This window comes from Anabrus simplex, chromosome 2, assembly GCF_040414725.1.
Source record: "Anabrus simplex isolate iqAnaSimp1 chromosome 2, ASM4041472v1, whole genome shotgun sequence".
Classification (NCBI taxonomy): domain Eukaryota; kingdom Metazoa; phylum Arthropoda; class Insecta; order Orthoptera; family Tettigoniidae; genus Anabrus; species Anabrus simplex.
The window spans coordinates 10,080,059-10,100,379 of record NC_090266.1 but is presented as its reverse complement, the minus strand read 5'-3'; the positions used below and the strand labels follow the sequence as shown (position 1 = coordinate 10,100,379).

The 20,321-nt window shown below is 38.4% G+C and overlaps 1 protein-coding gene across 1 annotated transcript in view; it reads left to right on the top strand.

The window, feature by feature from the left end:
* Positions 1-6,072: 6,072 nt before the first annotated feature.
* LOC136863899 (mitochondrial potassium channel ATP-binding subunit) overlaps positions 6,073-20,321 on the top strand; it is a 789,801-nt gene continuing 775,552 nt past the window's right edge. Inside the window, exon 1 of the mRNA XM_067140310.2 lies at positions 6,073-6,286. Within this exon, the coding sequence (XP_066996411.2) occupies positions 6,237-6,286 (50 nt within the window). The 5' untranslated portion in view covers positions 6,073-6,236. The remainder of the gene's footprint in view (positions 6,287-20,321) is intronic.

Genomic DNA, 20,321 nt, shown 5'->3' with positions numbered 1-20,321 from the left:
TTTCTTCAATATCAGACCTATTTACAATATTTGCACAACAAAAATGGTACCATTCATCACACTTACGACACAAAATCCCATTTTTAACTACTCTTCTGCATTTGCCAAATTTTTCACTGCATCTTACACCATTATCCATCATGGATATCACAGACTCACACACAGTAGTCGCCATCTTGAAATTCGTTTGTTGGAAGGCGAATTAAATATATTTAATGCAGCCAAATAGCCATAACAGAGAATATAGGTTACATTGATGGGTTACATATTTGCATAATCACTTATAGACATTGTTCTTCTTGTACAGAATTCAATGTGGTACTGTTCACACGTTTTTCCACATAGTTTGCACTCACAGTCTATACTTGGGTCATGGAAGTGTTTTGATTTGCAGAGTAGGTCATGAAAACCGTGAACTGCTAATCTTGTAATGACATGTCTTAATTCAAAATTAGCTTTTGTCCACGAGCGATCTATCATTGCCCCTGTGCCATAGAAGTCTGGTTGGACTTCTTCTCTCTTCTCCGTCAGATTTGCTAGCAGTTTCTTTGATGCACCGGTGTTCGGTAGTGGCATACTTGTCCTGAGATCTTCTATGAGAAATGATTCCCTTGCGAAGAGATATACAAGTCTAGATCGTGTCGTTTTTTATACACCTATCACCTTCTTTATATAGTTCGCTTTCACCTTTTCCAAGGTTGATAAGTTCCTCGTTGTTAAATGTGTCCAGATAATTTAAATGCCATAAGTCATTATTGGAACAATTTTTACTCTGAATAGCAACATTGCTGTCTCCAGACTAAGTGATCTAATGTCTTTTATTTCATGCATTGCCATCATTGCTTGAGTTGCCTTTTCTGTGACATGTTTTGTGAAACAATATGCGTTCGATTGCAGGGTGGTGCCTAAATATTTGAAGTCTGATACTATCTTTAATTTTTTATCCCGAATGAAGGTCTCTGCTGAGGCGGGTACTCTCCCTCCTTTCCTGAACACCATGGTGTCTGTTTTTGAGATGTTTATGAACAGCTTGTCTTCGGAGCACCAGTTTTGGACGTCATTTACAGTTTCCTTTAATTTTGTTATGTCTCTTGAGCCAATTACAGTATCATCGGCATACGCGCAAGAAAATACTCCCTCCTTTTGGGTAATTCTTAGGATATCTGCGGTTGAAACTATAAACAGCAAAGGACTCAGTGGGTCACCCTGTAGGACCCCGTTTGATTGAGCTATTGGATCTGATAGAGTGAGGTTATCCGAAACTCGTACTTCGTTCCATTGCAGTATTTATGTGATGATATAGGTCCATATGTTGTTCGTGCCTAGCATCTCCTTAAGCTTTTCTATCACTAGTTTCCTGTTTATCAGGTCAAAAGCTTTAGTAAAATCTATGAAGATGGTGTAATATTTTCCGTTGTCTTCTAAGGCATCCCAGATTTGGTTTAGCAGGAGTTCAATAGCGTTTGGGGTAGATCGTCCCTTCCTGAAACCAAATTGGTTCTCTGGCAGATGCTCATTTATTTCCTCATTTAATTTTTCCTGTTATAATTTTGGTGAATATTTTGAAGGGGCAGTTTTCCAGTGCTATGCCTCTGTACTTGTTGGGATCTCTTGGGTCTCCTTTCCCTTTATATAGAACTTTTACAATTGACTTTCTCCACTGGTCGGGAATGGAAGCAGTTTCTATACATTTGTTATATAATTTTCTCCATATAGGGGCTAGCAGGTGGGCAGTGTCTTTTACATACTCATTATAGATCCCGTCCGGACCTGCGGCTTTCTTGTTTTTGGTGCTGTCTATAGCGGTTCTAGTTTCCTCTATGGTCAGGGGTACCCAGTCTAATTGTATATGTGGAGTAGTGGTATGTAGTTCTGGGGTGCGCTGGACCTTCGATGTTGAGAATCTTACTAAAGTGTGATTCCCAGATTTCCATGTTTATGTAGTGCGTCTGTTGTTGTTTCTTTGGGTGTAGGGCTATGAATGGATTTTTCTTGGCTACCTCTGCTAGCTTCTTGCTCTCCGATTCTATGTAGGTGCGTTTCTTTTCTTTCAGTGTTCTTTTGAAGAGTTTCCTGTTCTCATTGTATATGTATATTAGACTTTGATTATTCAAGTTCTGCCTTAACTGTTGCAATTTATCTAGGGTCTCCCTCCTCAGCCTATAGCACTCACTATCAAACCATATCTTTGTTCTTCTTGTGGCCCGCGGAATGGCGGCCTTTTGTAGGATTTCTTCTATTATTCCTGTTGCATCATCCAATCTTGAATTATCTATTAATGTGTCTAGATGTGTAGTTGAATCTAGCATATCTTTAACTTTCTCAACATCTATTTTCCTTGAAAGGGGGTGAATTGTCTTTTTCTGTAGTTTTTCCCACTCCCCGTGGATACGTATTTCAATTTGTAAGTGTTTCCTAATCACGGCTTGGTTTGTTGTCCATATTGTAGTCATGATGCCTGTTATTGGTCCTTTCGTAAGTGCAATATCTATTGTGCTCTTTCCATTATGTGAGATGTATGTAGGGATAGTGGGGTTGTTTAGCAGGATGAAGCCTTCTTCTTCTAGTTTCTCGAGGACTAGCTTTGCTTTGTAATTCGGAATGTCCAGTCTGCAGTTAAGGTCACCTGCTATGATTATTGGTTTATCTTGCTTGCTCTGAGTGATCATTTGGCCTAGCTCGTCCATAATGTCGATCGCTGTTATTTTCGGTTGGAAGTAAGCGGCTATAATTACGAGGCCACCTATTTCCAGTAGTAGGGTATGGTTCTGTTGCCTTTTTGATAATATTGGGGTTAGGTGTGGTTTTTTTGAGGATAGTTATCCCCCCAGAAGGTCTTCCTTTTTCTCCCTGTCTAGCTGTAAGATGAAAACCATAGAAGTCTGGGTGTTGCCAGTCGTCAGTGACGAATGTTTCCAATGAAATTGCTATATCGTACCCTAATAGAAAGTTTTCCGGGCTCATATTCATTGCACCTTTTAGCCCTTCTGTATTCCACATCATGATTCTTAGACTTCTTGAAGCGTCTTTTAAGTTTTGGTTCCTTCTTTCAACTATTTTCTTTTCCGAATTATTCGAAGGAGCGTCCATTGTCTCGTATGGGGCGAAAGGACCGAAATTGAAAACGTTTGATAGTAATCCCTTTCGGCCAGAATTCCTCTTCATATACCCTGTCCATTAGATCAAATGGAATCCCCACTTTGAAAGCTTTCGTGTCGTAATTGGTTATTATTTCTTCACACGTAACGTCGTCTTTGATTCCTCTGTTTTCTAGGTATTTCTTTATGACATCGGAGGTTGTGTGCGGGCTCAAACGCGCCATAAAGAGCCAAGCTTTCTTCTTTGCCGCTTGCAATTCTTCAACTCTTGGACCTGTGCTTATCATTGCGTATTTCTGTCTAGTTTGCTTTCTACTTGATTTGCTGGCAACTTGCTCCGGAAAATTGGCATATTCCAGGTCTGGAGTTCTTACCTGCACCAACTCATATTCCTTTCTCGGCGGTGTTTCTGCTTGTGCTTCGTTAGGACGGCGAATTTGCATATTACTCCTTTGTGGAGGTGTTGATCTAGGCTTCCATGTCATCTGAGTATTATACTTGTCTATCCCGCTGTTGTCTGAGGTTTTGTGTACAAGACTATCTTCGTCCATTTTCTGCATTCTTCTTTTCCCACCATTCTTCCACGTGTTATCGCGACCGCCATTCCCTTTCTCTCCATTCGTGCTCATTTTGGCTCCTGTTACGAACGAGTTCATTTTTATCTGTTCCGCTGGCGAGATGTCATTTATTTCTTTTGCACTATTCGCATTGTTGTGTCCGTTGTCCTCCTGGCCGTTGTTGTTCATATCCTCCATCTGGTCCATCTGGTGGCGCACCACTTTGTCCTCTGGCATGGTTTGTTGCATTGTCTCCTTATCCGCTTTCTTGTGCCTTGTGACTGCAGTTGTGACTCTTCCATGGTTGATTTGGGTGTTGGTTCCACTTCCTCTCCTTCCCTTTTTGTTACTTCTGGTTCATTTGGTTCTTTTTGGTATAGACGGTGGGCCCCCATCGTGTTTTCCAGCTCAGCCCTGACGGCATTACTGATTCGCTTTTCTAGCTCGGTTTCCATTTGCTGGGTCAAGTATTCCCTCAAAATGTCGAGCCTCTTTTGGAGATCTTCGATTAGGTTTATGCAGCCGTGTTCTTTTACCTGGGCAGCACGCTTACAGGCTGTGTAGAACCACATGAGTTTCCGGTTTCCCCTTTTCAGAAGGCGAATTAGAGAATGGAATAACCAAATACAGTAGAGACAATACGCGACACTGAGCGAGATGTCGAGGGACAGCTATTGGAGCTCACTCTAGCGGATAGACCTGAAAAGTACTGATTCTCTCATAAGAGCACGTGTATCTGTGTGTGAAGTTTTTGGTGTTATTTATGCGTTTTCAGTGAGTTGACATAATTAAATAGTGGCGTGTGTCATTCCTTGATATCTGCTCTCAACATGAGGAGAATGGTATGTGCTGTGTTTGGCTGCAGTAATTACGAAGTAGAGAAAAATGCGCAGTCGTTCTTCAGGTTCCCTCGTGACAAGAACATGTAAGTAATATTGTGATTGCATATATATTCTTCCAGTGACAGAGATCTTTATAGTACTTCATAATCTTCTGACCTGCTCGACCCATATTTTAACTGGCATAAAATGTAATACGCATATTTTATTGTATAGTGCAGCAGTTAACCTCCAATACCGATGTGTTGTCGTAGGTGTGATCTGTGGGTTTTGAAATGTCACATAAGTGATTTGGATAAGGTGTACAAGAAAGAAGTGACGTTACGCTTATATAAGAATTATAAGATCTGTTCAGATCATTTCCGGGCCAGCGACTTTAAAAATCCGCGACTATACAGCCAAGGGTATGTTACATTTTTACTCTAATTTTACGTAAATATTCCTCAAAGCATCACTATCGACAACATTTTCATACTTTTCTTTCTTTAATCCCTCTTCTCAGATTAAAGCCGGAATTTTATAGATTTTCTTTCTGTTAGTAGGCTTCATGTTAAGAGGAAAATTGTCCAGCTTTTAAATGTTAATTCATTGCATCATGTGTGTAAGGAATGTGTCGATATTTTATTGACAAGTGTCTTAATGTGATGATACAATGTTTTTAAATGAGAAAAAAGACAAATCCAACCGTAAAAGTTCAGGCAGGAATGCTAAATCTAAGAAAAGTAATGCATAAATGAAAGATCAAGCCATTTCACAGCAGCCGATTTCATATCTTGTTTATGTGTCTAATTTCAGTCTTTAAATAATAACCTTTTAAATAATTCTTCATTCGTTTATCCAGAATTGCTTTCTTTCTAGACGTAATTTATTTATCCATTTCCGTATATACATATACATTTTCATTGATATTGAATTTGAATTTAGCGCGATATGTTCAGGTCAAGTCACTATGAGCGCCACCGTCGAATTGTCTCACATTTTAGCAAGGCGAAATCCGTAAGTGTCACGTATTGTCTCTACTGTATTTGGAATAACTTATCAAGGGAGATGTTCAATAAATTTCCAATTTCTTCGAATCATTCAAGAAATTGCTAGAAAAAATCAACAGATACGTATCTGCCACCTGGGCGACTGCCCTAAATGCGGATCAGTAGTGATTGATTGGTTTTTTTTTTTTTTGAAATGTACATTTCTTAATGAGACCATTTCCAAATTTCCCGAACTATAATGCAGCTGACTTTTTCTTCTGTTGATTTAGGACCTTACCAAATGCTATAGTATATTTGTGGTGACTGCCGGTATGCATTTACGTCTAGACTCCACACATGAATTTTAATTGTTCACCGGTACGTAATAATTATATTGAAACTAATTTCCAGTTATTTTTGTGAAGTTTTACACGCGCATGCATTCCGGGCAATTTGGAGATTTTCCCCGATGTAAAAGTAGGAATTTCAGTCTACACGACAGTTTTGGCCTTTAAGGGCTTTTGTTGCTAGATCTAAAACTGGATGACGTGGGATTTCTTTTATTTCGCTATCTCTCGTTCATCTTGTCATGTGCTTGTGGCGCCTTTCCGAATTTTAGGCTTGCGGTGATTGTGTGTAAATGTATAGGTTAGGTATCATTATGCAGGTGTTATGATTCGTGGATCACTTGATTCAATTACTTATATATAGGGGACACCGTTGTGTTAAATGAGTTTATTGTCATCCTATTGTAATTAAACTGTGATACGAATCATGTTGGGGAGATTGTTCCTGTATCATTCGAGTGTTGGTGGAGGTTTGAGGTAATCAAAGCAATGCACTTTAGTATCTCTTTTATTGTTAGGACCACTTGTTATTGAAATTTACCTCTTTGTCATATGTACGATAACATGAGATTCGGAGTGCCTGATTGCTGGTTGGTTGTTATTGGAAGCCTGTTTTCCCCCCTTTCTTTGTGTTATTCATCGTATTGTAATATTGTTTACCGAGCTCGATAGCTTCAGTCGCTTAAGTGCGGTCAGTATCCAGTATTCGGGAGATAGTGGGTTCTAACCCCACTGTTGGCAGCCCTGAAAATGTTTTTTCCGTGGTTTCCCATTTTCACACCAGGCAGATGCTGGGGCTGTACCTTAATTGAGGCCACGACCGCTTCCTTCCCACTTCTAGCCCTTTCATGTCCCATCGTCGCCATAAGACCTGTCTGTGTCGGTGTGACGTAAAGAAAGTTGTTTTGTATCTCAGTATCATGTATCGATTTTTTGTACAGTCTAGCGATCCAAGTTGATTGCTTATGAAACAACAACAAGAACACCAGCACCACCACCGCCAGACCATCTGGGATGTAATGCAAGTATTTGTGCATTGCACACTTCTCTTTAACAGCAGTACTAGATGTTAGAAAGGAATACCTGTGAAATATTTAAAATCATTCGACCGAAAAACTCGGAGTTCCACTCAATATATAACAATTGATTAGGTAATTGCCTCTTATGCTTAGTGTTGCAGAATTTGTCTTGACGGATTTGGCTGACCTTTGATAGTAGGTCTACTCATGACGAGAGGCCTGTTTTAGCAAGTGTACGGTATTCTAACTTTAAGAGGAAAAAAATTCTTGCATTATGTTTACCTACGAGTCAGTTAACTGTTGAAGGGATATAAACTTACTGTGGTGTAGGCCTATTAAAAAAAAAAAAAAATGTTTCTGTTGTTTTGAAATGTTTTTTGACCAAACATGGGGATTTCTAATTATCAGGCATTGCATTGTAATGGGTGTTACACTTGAACAGTTAAAAAGGCAAATCTGGAGAATGAAATAGCAATTGATCAAAATCTCATCAATTGAAAATATAGCTCTTACTTTTGTGTGTACTAGGGCTATTATTTTCTGAAATAAAACTTTTCCCAGTATTTTAAATATTAAAAGAACATATTGCAACGGGTGTTACACGATTGCAACCCACTCGTTGAGGTAGATATTGAAAATCAACTAACTCTGTATGATGACGAGTAATAGAAACTTGAAAATTTTATTGCAGATCAAAGGAACTCTAGAAAAATTAAACATATAATTTAAGAAAAGGACAACCACTGTTTTTCTTCTTATTTCACTATTTTGAATGTCATGGGTGTTACAGGAATTTTAACGGGGTTTTACAGTTGACAGAAAACATCATAATTGAGGAAAATGGGCAAAATGCTTAATAGATTAAAGGTGATAAGGACAAATTAAACTAAGATTGATTGCTTAAATGAGTAAATTAAGCTTTAGAGCTCATGAAAAAATTTAACGACTTCTTAAACATTATTCTGAAACTCCTTGTGTTATAATAATTGTTATTAAATGCACATTAGAATCATATTTATAGTTAGAGACGAACTTAAAACAAAATTTAGCATTAATATTGTTACAAATTCTACTTTTTTCATTTTGAAACCTCTAAACTTTAATAATAATGATTTTAAAAATATGTTCATCACTAGATATAGCTATTTTGTACTGTTCATGTAGGGCCTAGTTAAACATATCACTATTTTTTTGATAGGTTTACAAAAACATGCTAAGGTTGCTTTTTTCATGGAATCCATGTTATCTACTGGACTTGTTTCTTATCATGTTGAATGGTAAGCAGTAATTCTAAGGTTTTGTAAATTGTTTTGCTAGGAGTCTTTATGTTACCCATTATTTTTGCGTGTGTCTACATTATATCTGCAGTTATTGACTGTATCAGGCAATTCGCTGTTTATGAGCACGCACACAACAGTGAATTACAACACTTTTATAAGTACTGGCTATTTACAACAGTCTCTTGTTCTCACAGCGGGTCTTTACCAGGAACAGGCGATCGTCTGTAATTTTGACTGCCAGCTGTTTTCATCACTCTACATTCACTTTATACAGGTGCTGTCACAACGCACGCCGACTGTACACTTGGTTCTATCCCAGATAAGTCAATTCACATGACCGCTCCACATGCTGAACTAAGCTCACAGCTCGAGCCTGCTATATACCTGGTCACACCAGGCAAATGCTGGGACTGTACCTTAACCTATCGTTTAATGAACTTATTGAAAATATTTGTAAGAAAGCATTTCAAAGATTGGGTTGCATTACTAGATATTCTAGAGAATTTTCAAACTTAGCTACCTATCGATTACTGTGTCTATGGTATGCCCTATACTAGAATACTGTACACCTGTTTGGAACCCTTCTCATCCATAGATCAGATTCAGTACAACAGAAATTTCTTCATCTATATTTATTTAGAGCAGGATTCCCATATGATAATGTTGATTATACATCCCTACAACAGTCCTTAAATCTGCATAGCCTGTCACAACGCCGTGATTTATTGGATACACTCTTCATTTTTAAATTCCTTCATTCCTTGGTGAATTGTCCACAACTCCTTGCAAAAATTAACGTACATGTACCAGACAGATGCACAAGGTTCAAGAATACATTGTCTACAAATTGGCATAGAACTAACTACACATTCAGTGGGCCAATTGAACGAATGTCAAGATCTCTAAACAAAGTGGATATTGATATATTTAACTGCTCATTGTCAAAATTGAGAAATCACTTACATAATCTCCAGAATTGACTATTACTTTCCTGTGCTTACTTGTAATATAACCTGTGTATATATCTGAACATATTTTTCTACTTATACTCCATTGAACTTTCTTTTTAGTGTGTGTTTTTTTAATTCTTCTCTACTGTTATGTAAAATGGTATTACTGTTAATAAAGTATTATTATTTTATTTGATTGAAGGTATGAATATGACAAGAAGATTAGAGCAGATGTAGGATGCAGCAATTACGTAGAAATGAAAAGCTTAGCACATGATAGGGTGGTATGGAGAGCTGCATCAAACCAGTCTATGGACTGACGACTCAAACAGCAATTTAATGTAGACATTCAAAAGAAGCGAGCAAATTGGCCGTGTGGTTTCCCATTTTCACACCAGGCTGTACCATAACTAAGGACATGGCCAGTATCTTCCTGTCCTTGTGCCACAAAATACCTTTGAAGTGTTAGTGCAAAATTAAACCAATTACTGCCTACACTTTCTTAAAAACTAACTGAACACGTCTTGGCTGTCTTCTGGTCATTTGATTCACAATTCAGTCTACCATCTGACCTGCAGCATTCTTCTGTAACACCACATTTAGTTATTGCATCAATGTTCGAAGTGAGCCTTCCTTGCCTGTGCTCTACTTCCTTTAAGACTTCATCACCACTATTGTTTTAGATTTATGTTCTTTTCATCTTATACACTTTCAGCAGTTCCTCCAGATATTTTGCATACTTACAAGGGGAAGCTATGGCACATGGGCGACCAGGAGTATAACAGGTGCGAGTAGTAAGGCGCAATTCTCAGTCATTTCCAAGAAATTAATATTAATGAAAAATTGTAGTGCGCTTATGTGCAAGCTATGTTTGCAAAAAAGACAACAAACTTCGGAACTGCGAGATCGCTGGATCGAATCCTGCCGATGGACTAATTTTTTCAAATATTTCACATCTATCACAAATTAAGGTGTCTTCATTAACTTCTACAATCACAGAAGATTGTACAAAAATTCAATCTCTGGTACACCATCAGTTGTCGGTACCAGTTTTCTGTAGCATGTTAAATACGCGCGGTTTGCGGTCAGATTGTGCGATGACGGGACATTGTTCATGAATGTCAACAAAGTTTGCTGTGCGATAAATGTATTTAAAAACCCTGCGAATGCAAAAATACAGCATTTATCACTTGTGCAAGATGCCGCAATAATTATTGTTTCCCTTACTTCTGTGATCAATATCATTCTAGTTCGCGCAGTAATTCGCTGCGAACAGCATGTGAATAAAAAAATAGGGTAGAATAAGTTGTACAGAATACTGGGAATATATTAATTTTTCAGACAGCTCCTGTACGATTTTTTCAGAACCCTTTTCCCGCTAAGGAAATAATTTATTGGAATTGATTCGAAAATGAACATTATTGAAGACACCTTAATTTGTGAGAGATGTGAAATATTTGAAAAAAATCGTCCATTGATCCTGCGCTTATGATGCTGAGCTCTTGCCACTGTGCCACGAGCTCGTTGTCATTTTTGCAAACATAACTTGCACATAAGCACACTGCAATTATTCATTAGTTAATTTCTTGGAAACGGCTGAGAATTGCGCCTTACTACTTGCACCTGCTATACTCCTGGTCATGCCCTATACGTGTACCAAAGATGGATCAAATCGGTCACCCAAGCGCCATTACCTTGCCTAGTCAGATAAAAAATACCGCCACCATTAGGGTTTTGATTTCCTCTCCTCTTTGATTTCCTTTACTGCCTGTTCTGCATAAACATTGAAAAGAAGAGCCATTCTTCACTTGTTTCTGGTTTGCTCTTTCATATCACTGTAGACTGATTTTTGTACAGACTGTATGTAGGTGCTTTGAAAAGTTCTCGGAATGTACTAGAATTAAGTATGTTACCTCAGTGGAACTGCTTTTATTTTTCAACATAGTCTCCCTGTAGACTAATGCATTTGGTCCAGCGATGTTCCGATGCCTTGATCCCATCTCGAAAATGAGATTCCTCCAGTCCTGCAAAATACCTCTCCAATTCAGCTGTCAGTTCTTCCCTTGTAGAAAATCTCTGTCCACCGAGGAAAATTTTCAGCTTAGGGAATAGATGAAAGTCTGATGGTGCCAAATCAGGTGAATAAGGTGGATGTGGCAACAATTCGTACCCCAGTTCATGAAGTTTTGCCATGGCAATAACACTTGGGTGCGGCAGAGCGTTGTCCTGATGAAAGATGACCTTTTTCCTTGCCAAACCAGGCCTTGTTTCGCATATCTTTTCCTGTAGTTGGTCTAGGAGGTTTGCATAGTATTGGCCCGTAATTGTTTGGCCAGTAGGAAGATGATCTATCAGCAGAATGCCTTTTGCATCCCAGAAAACTGAGGCCATGACCTTTCCGGCCGAACGCACTGCCTTTGCTTTCTTTGGTGGTGGTGAATCAGCATGTTTCCACTGCTTTGACTGCTGTTTTGTCTCTGGGGTATAGTAGTGGACCCAAGTTTCATCTGTAGTCACAAACCGGCGCAAAAAATCTTGTTGGTTGCACTGAAAACGGGCCAGACTTTGTTCGGACATTTCCAATCTGGTGCGTTTATTGTCCAATGCCAAGAGCCGCAGCACCCATCTTGCGGATAATTTTTTCATACCCAATTATTCGGCTAAAATATAATATACCCGTTCAGAAGACATCCCTACAGTTTCAGCAATCTCCCGCACTTTCAGTCAATGATCCTCCATGACCATTTTATGCACTTTTGCGATAAATTCTGGGGTCGTAACACTTTTTGGCCGTCCACTATGCGGATCATCATCCAAGCTCTCCTGACCAAATTTAAACCCGCTGGTCCACTTGGCAACAGTTGAAAATGAAGAAGCAGAGTCCTTCAGTGTGTTCTGAAAGTCGGCATGAATTTCTTTTGGTTTCATACCTTTCTTTACAAAGTATTTAATCACTGCTCGAATCTCAGTTTTTTTCGATTGTCACAAATCACTACACGGGAACAAGAACAAAGAGTCGTCACTACCACACTCCTGCAGCTAGAGCACTGACGCGCCACGTGTTCACTCACAAAGGATGTGTGATTATTGCGTGGGAACCTCGTTGCTCTAGCACTGACATCTACCGGTGATTCCGAGAACTTTTCAAACCGTCCTCGTAGATAATTCTTATTTCCTGGTATCTGATACCGATTATCTTCAGAATCTCTAATAGCTTGGTCCAATCAACATTATCGAATGCCTTTTCTAGATCTACGAACGCCATGTATGTGGGCTTTTCTTTTTAATTCGATCCTCTAAGATCATTCGTAAAGTCAGGATTTCTTCACGGGTTCATACGTTACTTCTGATGCTGAACTGATCTTCTCCATACTCAGTTTCAACTTGTCTTTCCATTCTCCTGTAAGTAATACGTGTTAAAATTTAGCGAGGATGGGATACTAGTTTTCACACTTGTCAGCACCTGCTTTCCTGGGAATAGCTTTAACAACTTTCTGTCTAAAATTGGATGGCACTTCTCTCTCGTACATCTTGCACACTAAATGAAATAATCTTTCCATGCTGGTTTCTCCTAAGGCAGTCAGTAATTCAGAGGGAATGTCATCAATTCCAGGTGCCTTGTTCCTATTTAGGTCTCAAAGCAGTGTTGAATTCTGACCTAAAAATTGGGTCTCCCACTTCATCAGCATCAACAGCCCCTTCTTGTTCCATAACCCTATCATTTACTTCTTTATCTTGATAAAACTGTTCAATATGTTCCTGCCATCTTTATGCCTTCTCTTCTTTCCGTAAAAGTGGTTTTCCATCTGAGCTCTTAATATTCATACACTTAGTTTTTCTTTCTCCAAAGGTTTCTTTGATTTTCCTACATACAGCAACTACCTTTCCTACAAACATACAACCTTCATCATCCTTGCACTGAGTTCAGGCATTCTTCCTTAGCTGTCCTACAGTTTCTATCTTACTCTTTCATTCCTTTGTCCCAGCTCAAATTCTTGTACTATATTACCTTGTCTTCTTTGGCCATTTCTGTTAACTTGTTGAAAATAAGATACTCTTAAGTGCAGTTTAGAATTGTAGTGCAGTTATTAGATATATAGTATCTTGCTTGCATTCCTTAGGCCCGGTTTCATCAACACATGTTAGTACTTGACAGGGTGTTAAATCGTTTTAACATACAATTTAAGAAAATTTGTGTTTCATCAACAACTGTTAACATTAACACATGTTAAACTGCGTATTAAAGTTAACATCAGCCATTTCCCATGTTAAATGCCTAACAGTTGCATTTAGCAACCTGTTCCGAGATGGCTGCTGTGAATCTCCCTTTAGATGTGGAGTTGCTCTATTTAGATCTTTTACACAATAATCCTTATCACAAAAGAGTTCAGCGACGTAATGACTTTAAAAATTTTGACGGATGCAGAATTTCTTCATAGATACAGGTTATCGAAAATAGTTGTTGCTAAAGTTGTTGACAAAATTCGAGTGAGGTTGGAATATCCTACGAAGAGAAACCTCTTTCTCCAATGTTGCAGGTACTGATAATATTACAATTTTTTGCTACTGGTTCTTTTCACATAATGGTCGGAGACAATGCTGAAATTTGTAAAGCCACTGTTAGTAGAGTTGTTTGTCGAGTGTCTGCAGCAGTAGCATCCATGGGGAGGTATGTAACATTCCCTTCAGTTGAAGAGCGTCAATAAATATTATCCGCGACTTCTATGAACTAAGCAGTTTTCCTGGTGTTCTAGGTGCAATAGATTGCACACATGTAAGAATCCAATCACCTGGAGGAAATAGGGCTGAAATATATCCTAATCGGAAGGGATATTTCTCTGTTAATGTTATTGTTCAGATGATTAGTGATCCTAACCTCCAAATCAGGGATATAGTTGCTAGGTGGCCTGGTTCTTTATACAATGGTTCAATATTTAATAACTCCCATATCAGAACACAGTTTGAAGTGGGGACAATTAACGAAGTGATTTTGTTAGGTTATAGTGGATACCCGGTAAGAAGTATCTGTTAACCCCATTGAAACCCTCACAGACTTTCTCCCACGCTTCGTCCTTTTCCTTTTATCGTCAAGCCATCTGTGCGCTTGCGCTCAATAACTTCTATATATTTAGTAATTCAATTAACAACACTTTTTCGAAGGAGGAAAAATTAGAACTACGACTCCGTTTCACTTCACGCGCCATATATAACAGCTGTACTCAAACAAAAGCGCATCGGAGTGTGCTGTAAAACAACATGTTCATACCACTGCCTCCTTGATTCGCACCAGTGCGTAATGTTTCGAGAGTTAATAGTTGATTAGTTAGCATTTCACAAGGAAAGTTTAAGGAAATGCAAGAAACCTAACAAGATGTTAAATTTTAACTCCGCATTAACTAACTACTTGTTAGTATATATTTAACATGTGTTGATGAAACCGGGCCTTACTGTTGTGTAATTTTAATGCATTCCTTTTGATACCCAGTAATTATTAGTGGCAGCAAAATCTCAATACTGATCTGCATTAAGGGCAGTCGCTCAGGTTGCAGATTCCCTGTCTGTTGTTTTCCTAGCCTTTTCTTAAATGATTTCAATGAAATTGGAAATTTATTGAACATATCCCTTGGTAAGGTATTCCAGTCCCTAACTCCCCTTCCTATAAATGAATATTTGCCCAAATTTGTCCTCTTGAATTTCAATTTTATCTTCATATTGTGATCTTTCCTACTTTTAAAGACACCACTCAAACTTATTCGTCTACTAATGTGATTCCACGCCATCTCTCCGCTGACAGCCCGGAACATACCACTTATATTAAATAATACTAGTATGTTTTTATTGTTCACCCACCTATTCAATACAATACTGATCCGCATTTAGGGCAGTCGTCCAGGTGGCAGTGGTATGTATTGCATTGAATACATACCATCAGATTACTGTAAAAGCACAATAACACACAACATTATTCACGTAAATTTCCTTTGTTACAGACGCACCATCATTCAAATATTATGAAAGAAACAAATCAACTCCTCAAGATTTTGGATTGACGTCCCTTTTGACTAAATACCTCATAAATACAAACTACTACCAATGGAAAATCTGATCGTAAAACAAGACTAGTTCGATGAAACTAACTAATTTAACATTTTACTGCCCAAAACTATTAAATTACAGTAGCAAGCCTCAAAATTAAAACAAGAAGCTGAATTCCAAACGGATCTAAAATTTTAATCTTAAGACACCAGTAAGTTTTAACTATAATTATTACTCAAGTTTTAACATAGAAGTCAAATTACAATTGTTTCTAATAAACTAGAACTTTGAGAAAACAATTTTAGCCAAATTTTCAACATTTGAAGACACTGTGTTTTGGATGTCAATATCTTTAGAATTAATGGTTATTCCAATTTTAGTATAGTCATTCATATTGTTAAACTATTAATGTGTTCATAAATTCCTATGTTTATATATTTTATTACTTTATTGTTAGAATTATAATTGTACCGGGCGGTACTCCCCTACGCCGCAGTTTTAAATCTTGCGCCAATAAATCCTCCTCTACAGGAGAAACTCTGAACTTTAAAAACTGGATCAACTCATAAGTTTCTCAGAAGATGTCACTACCGTAAATTTTGTGATTACGAAGTTGTCAATACTGTGTGGATTTCAACTTGTTTTGTTTTCCATTGATCAAGAAGTGTGGACATTCTCTTATAGATGTCTTTACTAAAAACTATGATCATGCACCCTGGTGCAAAGTGAAGGAACTTTTTTGAAGAAATTTTGTATTCATAAGTTTTCTCATTACTAAATTTCGTTCGTTCATTTGTGGGTTGGCAATATTAATCTTTTCTTTCCGCTAGTTTTGAATTGAGCCAATCCAGAATTTCTGTAATTAATTTTTGACCAATCATGTCTTTCTTCTTCGATTTTGAGTGTACTGTCTACACTGACCAATAAAATTGAGTGGGTGTGGCTGTTTTATTCATGAGTGGTCTCGAATTTTCCCCGAGGGTATAAAAACTGCTGATTTTCTTGTCTCTGGGCCACTTCATCTACCTCTAACCTAGTGTATGGACATGTAGTAGGAGGCGGGAAGCGCCTCTTTCATCAGGCAGCAGCTCTTCTATAAGGTAATGGCCCTTTAACATCTTTATTTCTTGCTAGCTCAGCAGTTTAACCCTTGGGAATGGTCCGAATCCCGTTACAATGTAAACTATCTTTTCGACATGTAATTTTTGCCGTTTGATATAAAAGCTTCATTAGATCTGTAACTGCAATTTGGGGATAGAGAGTGCTTTATCCTTTCGAGCTCCCCTTCATATTGGTTTGAGGTGACTGCGTTTTGTAACTGGTTTTCTTCCCTTCTGTAATACCTGAAAATTTTCTTATACGAGTCACCTCCATAGTTTGAGAATAGCCCCTGTTTCATCGGCCTAGTGCCTCTTAGGTTTTAAGAAGTTTCATATAGGAGTGCAAGTACACACCTCCATTCATCTTGGTATTTTGGGCCATTTACTTAACCTGTTCTTTTCTGCTAAGGCCCAGTAGGTAGGGTACAAGATACCCCTGTTTCTTTGTAAGTGTGCCTTGAGGGCAGTTAATGGTAAAGTCTGTTGTGGCCTTTGATAGGCTCAGGAAATTGAGAGCTGGTCAGCTCTTTTATTTGTGGTAAAAGTGCCTCAGAGAGGCTTGATATTCAAAGTTGGGAGTAAGTGCTCCATGTATGGAGGGGATTTCTGCCCTTTGGTAAATATGTGGTTGTGAGCTGAGAGCTCAGAAATTGTAAAAATTGGGGCTTGAAGCCCAGATTGTTAATTTGTCTCTAAATCTTGGCTTTCCTGGTCTTGTACCTTATTGTCCGTTATTTTTTGACTTGTTGTTATTTGTTAAATTTTGAAATTCTATGTGAAAATTGTTAAGTTTTGCTATTTTCGAAAATATAACCTTTATTGCAATTTTAATTCATATCTCGGCCTTGTAGTTAGACCCATTCACCCCGGCACCTTCTTTCACCTCTGCTGTTCCACAGATACCTCGGAACAATAATTATGCACAAATTTGTCAAAACTAATCAAATACGACAGGTCTTAACCTTGAGATGATTATATAGGCTGAGGATGCTTGAAATTCAAGCGAAACATGTCCGTATAAAACAGTGTTGTAGCATTATGATCTAACAACATAAAACCAATTGTATTGAAAAGGTGGGATATAAAAAATCAGAATATTGTAAGCATAACATACCACTTAGTCGAGCAGCTCGTCTTCTTTCTCCCAATTCTTCCCAGCCCAAACTTTGCAACATTTTTGTAACGTTACTCTTTTGTCGGAAATCGCCCATAACAAATCGAGCTGCTTTTCTTTGGATTTTTTCCAGTTCTTGAATCAAGTAATCCTGGTGAGGGTCCCATACACTGGAACCATACTCTAGTTGGGGTCTTACCAGAGACTTATATGCCCTCTCCTTTACATCCTTACAACAACCCATAAACACCCTCATAACCATGTGCAGAGATCTGTACCCTTTATTTATAGTCCCATTTATGTGATTACCCCAATTGACACCTAGATACTTACAATGATCCTCAAAAGGAACTTTCACCCCATCAACGCAGTAATTAAAACTGAGAATACATTCTATTTCTGAAACTCACAACCTACCATTGCCTGCTGTCCATCTCACAACATTATCGAGGTCACGTTGCAGTTGCTCAGAATCTTGTAACTTATTTATTACTCTATACAGAACAACATCATCCGCAAAAAGCCTTACCTCTGATTCCACTTGTTTACTCATATCATTTATATATATAAGAAATCATAAAGGTCCAGTAATACTGCTTCGAGGAATTCCCCTTTCATTTCTGTCAGGATGTAGTCGTATAAAATAATAATTTTAAGTAGTATTGTACTGTAGTTACTTGTATTTTATTGGTTAGTATATTGCTTATTGTGTTGTCGTGTGATCCTTATTTAGTTCGTTTGTTAGTTGTGTTAGTTTGTAGGAATATAAAGAAAAGCTTTCTAATAAGGATTTAGTTTTAACTGTATTTCTGTTGTTTCAGTTAACCTATTGTATTTTAGAGTTGAAAATGGAAAGCTGGGCTTGACCAACGAAGAAAACTGTATGATCATATCTCGGTACTTTGAAAACCTTCTTAATTGTGATGAACCAAAAGAAAGATTCCCTGTGTGTGACCCGATTCACAAACTACCCAACTCGCCCCCTCCTTGTAAAGAGGAGATCAAACAGATTATAAACAGCTTAAAGAATAATAAGGCAGCTGGTGTATATTCGATAGTGGCAGAACTACTGAAGCTGGCGAATGATGAAACTCCAGATGTACTAGTCAAGCTTTTTGAAGATATCTGGAGAACTGGGATGTTACCATCTGAATGGCTGTCAGTACTAACCCACCCTCTGCACAAGAAAGGTGATAAAAAGAATGTCCACAACTATAGGGGCATCTCATTAGTATCTGTTCCCTATAAGATTTTCTCCAAAGCAGTTCAGAACAGAATAGAAGCTTACCTTGACCAACATATTGGGGAATATCACGCTGGCTTCAGAAAAAGCCGTTCGTGCCCAGAACAGATCATTAACCTGAAGAGCATCATCAGGTACAAGAAGACAGGAGGACACAGCTACGTGGTTGTGTTTGTTGACTTTCAGAAAGCATATGACTCCATTGACCGCGAGTCATTAATGAATATTTTGGAAGAGTTTGGAGTGGACGATATATCGAGAAATTTGATCAAACTAACTCTAACCAACACAGTGTCAAAAGTAAAATTTATGGGTGAGATCTCAGAACCGTTTACAATCAGAGCGGGTGTCCGACAGGGAGATGGACTATTCCCACTCCTCTTCAGCTGTGTTTTGGAAAAAGTCATTCGAGAGTGGAGGAAGTTGTTAGACCAAGAAGAAACAAAGGAAGATCAGTTCAGACTTGGTCGTAAGCACAAAGGGGTGTGCGTTGACTGCCTGGCTTTTGCGGATGATCTGGCCATTTTTGCTAACAACATAGATTCAGCAGTCAACAAGATCAATAGGTTGTCAGAAGTTGCTGTAATGGTAGGACTCCAGATTTCTATTCCGAAGACAAAATATATGACAAACATCTGTGATGGACCTGAATGGATGTTCAGTAATCTTGGAAAACTTGCTCGTGTCAAGAATTTCAGATATCTTGGTGAAGTCATCCAGCAGAATGGATTAGAAGAGGAAGCAATCAATGTCAGGATGAGGAAGTTAGACCAGGCATACCAAATGACAAAGAATATCTATAATAAAATGTCTATGAGTATAGGGGCCAAGTTCCGACACTATAACACAGTTGTAAAACCTGAGGGATTAAACTTCGACCTTAAGTAGTAAAGGTCAAGCTGACCGGCTGCAAAAAAGAGAGCGCAGGATACTAAGAAAAATCCTAGATAATAGGTAGGTTGATGGACAGTGGCAAATGAGACCAAATGAGGATTTGTACAGCAAGACAGGACCTCTCACAGCATCAATTAAGAAGAGACGGCTATTATTTTATGGTCATCTCTTGAGGATGACTGATGATCGACTAACGAAAAGAATATGGAATTTTATTCAGTCTAAGGCAACAAGGCCGAGATGGTTCCAGGAATACAAAAAAGATCTGCGGCAGATTGGTATTTCAGACCAAGAAATTCGTGACTGGAATGCATTCAGAAGATTGGTGAACCACTATCAAGATTTCAAAATGGCATCAACTTCCCGAAGACGGAAAGGACCTTTGTCTGAAGAGCATAAACAGGCACTCGTCGCTGGGCCCAGAAGATACTGGCAGGAAGTCAAAGCCGGAACAAGAACAAGACAAGAAGTTGGTTGTTACCACGCAGTCCATAGAGGCTCAACTCGATGTATTAAAAAAAAAAAAAGATTATTATTGTAGAATATCTGTGAAGTTGGGGAAAATCTCTATAGGAATTCTGCTCTTACTTGAATTATATTGTAATTAGGATAGGCTTAATTGCAGTTTAGAATTGTAGCATAACTATTCTTATTAGATAGTATCTTGCCTCCTTTTTTTTATTTTTATTTTTCACCGAGCTCGATAGCTGCAGTCGCTTAAGTGCGGCCAGTATCCAGTATTCGGGAGATAGTAGGATTGAACCCCACTGTCGGCAGCCCTGAAAATGGTTTTCCGTGGTTTCCCATTTTCACACCAGGCAAATGCTGGAGCTGTACCTTAATTAAGGCCACGGCCGCTTCCTTCCCACTCCTAGC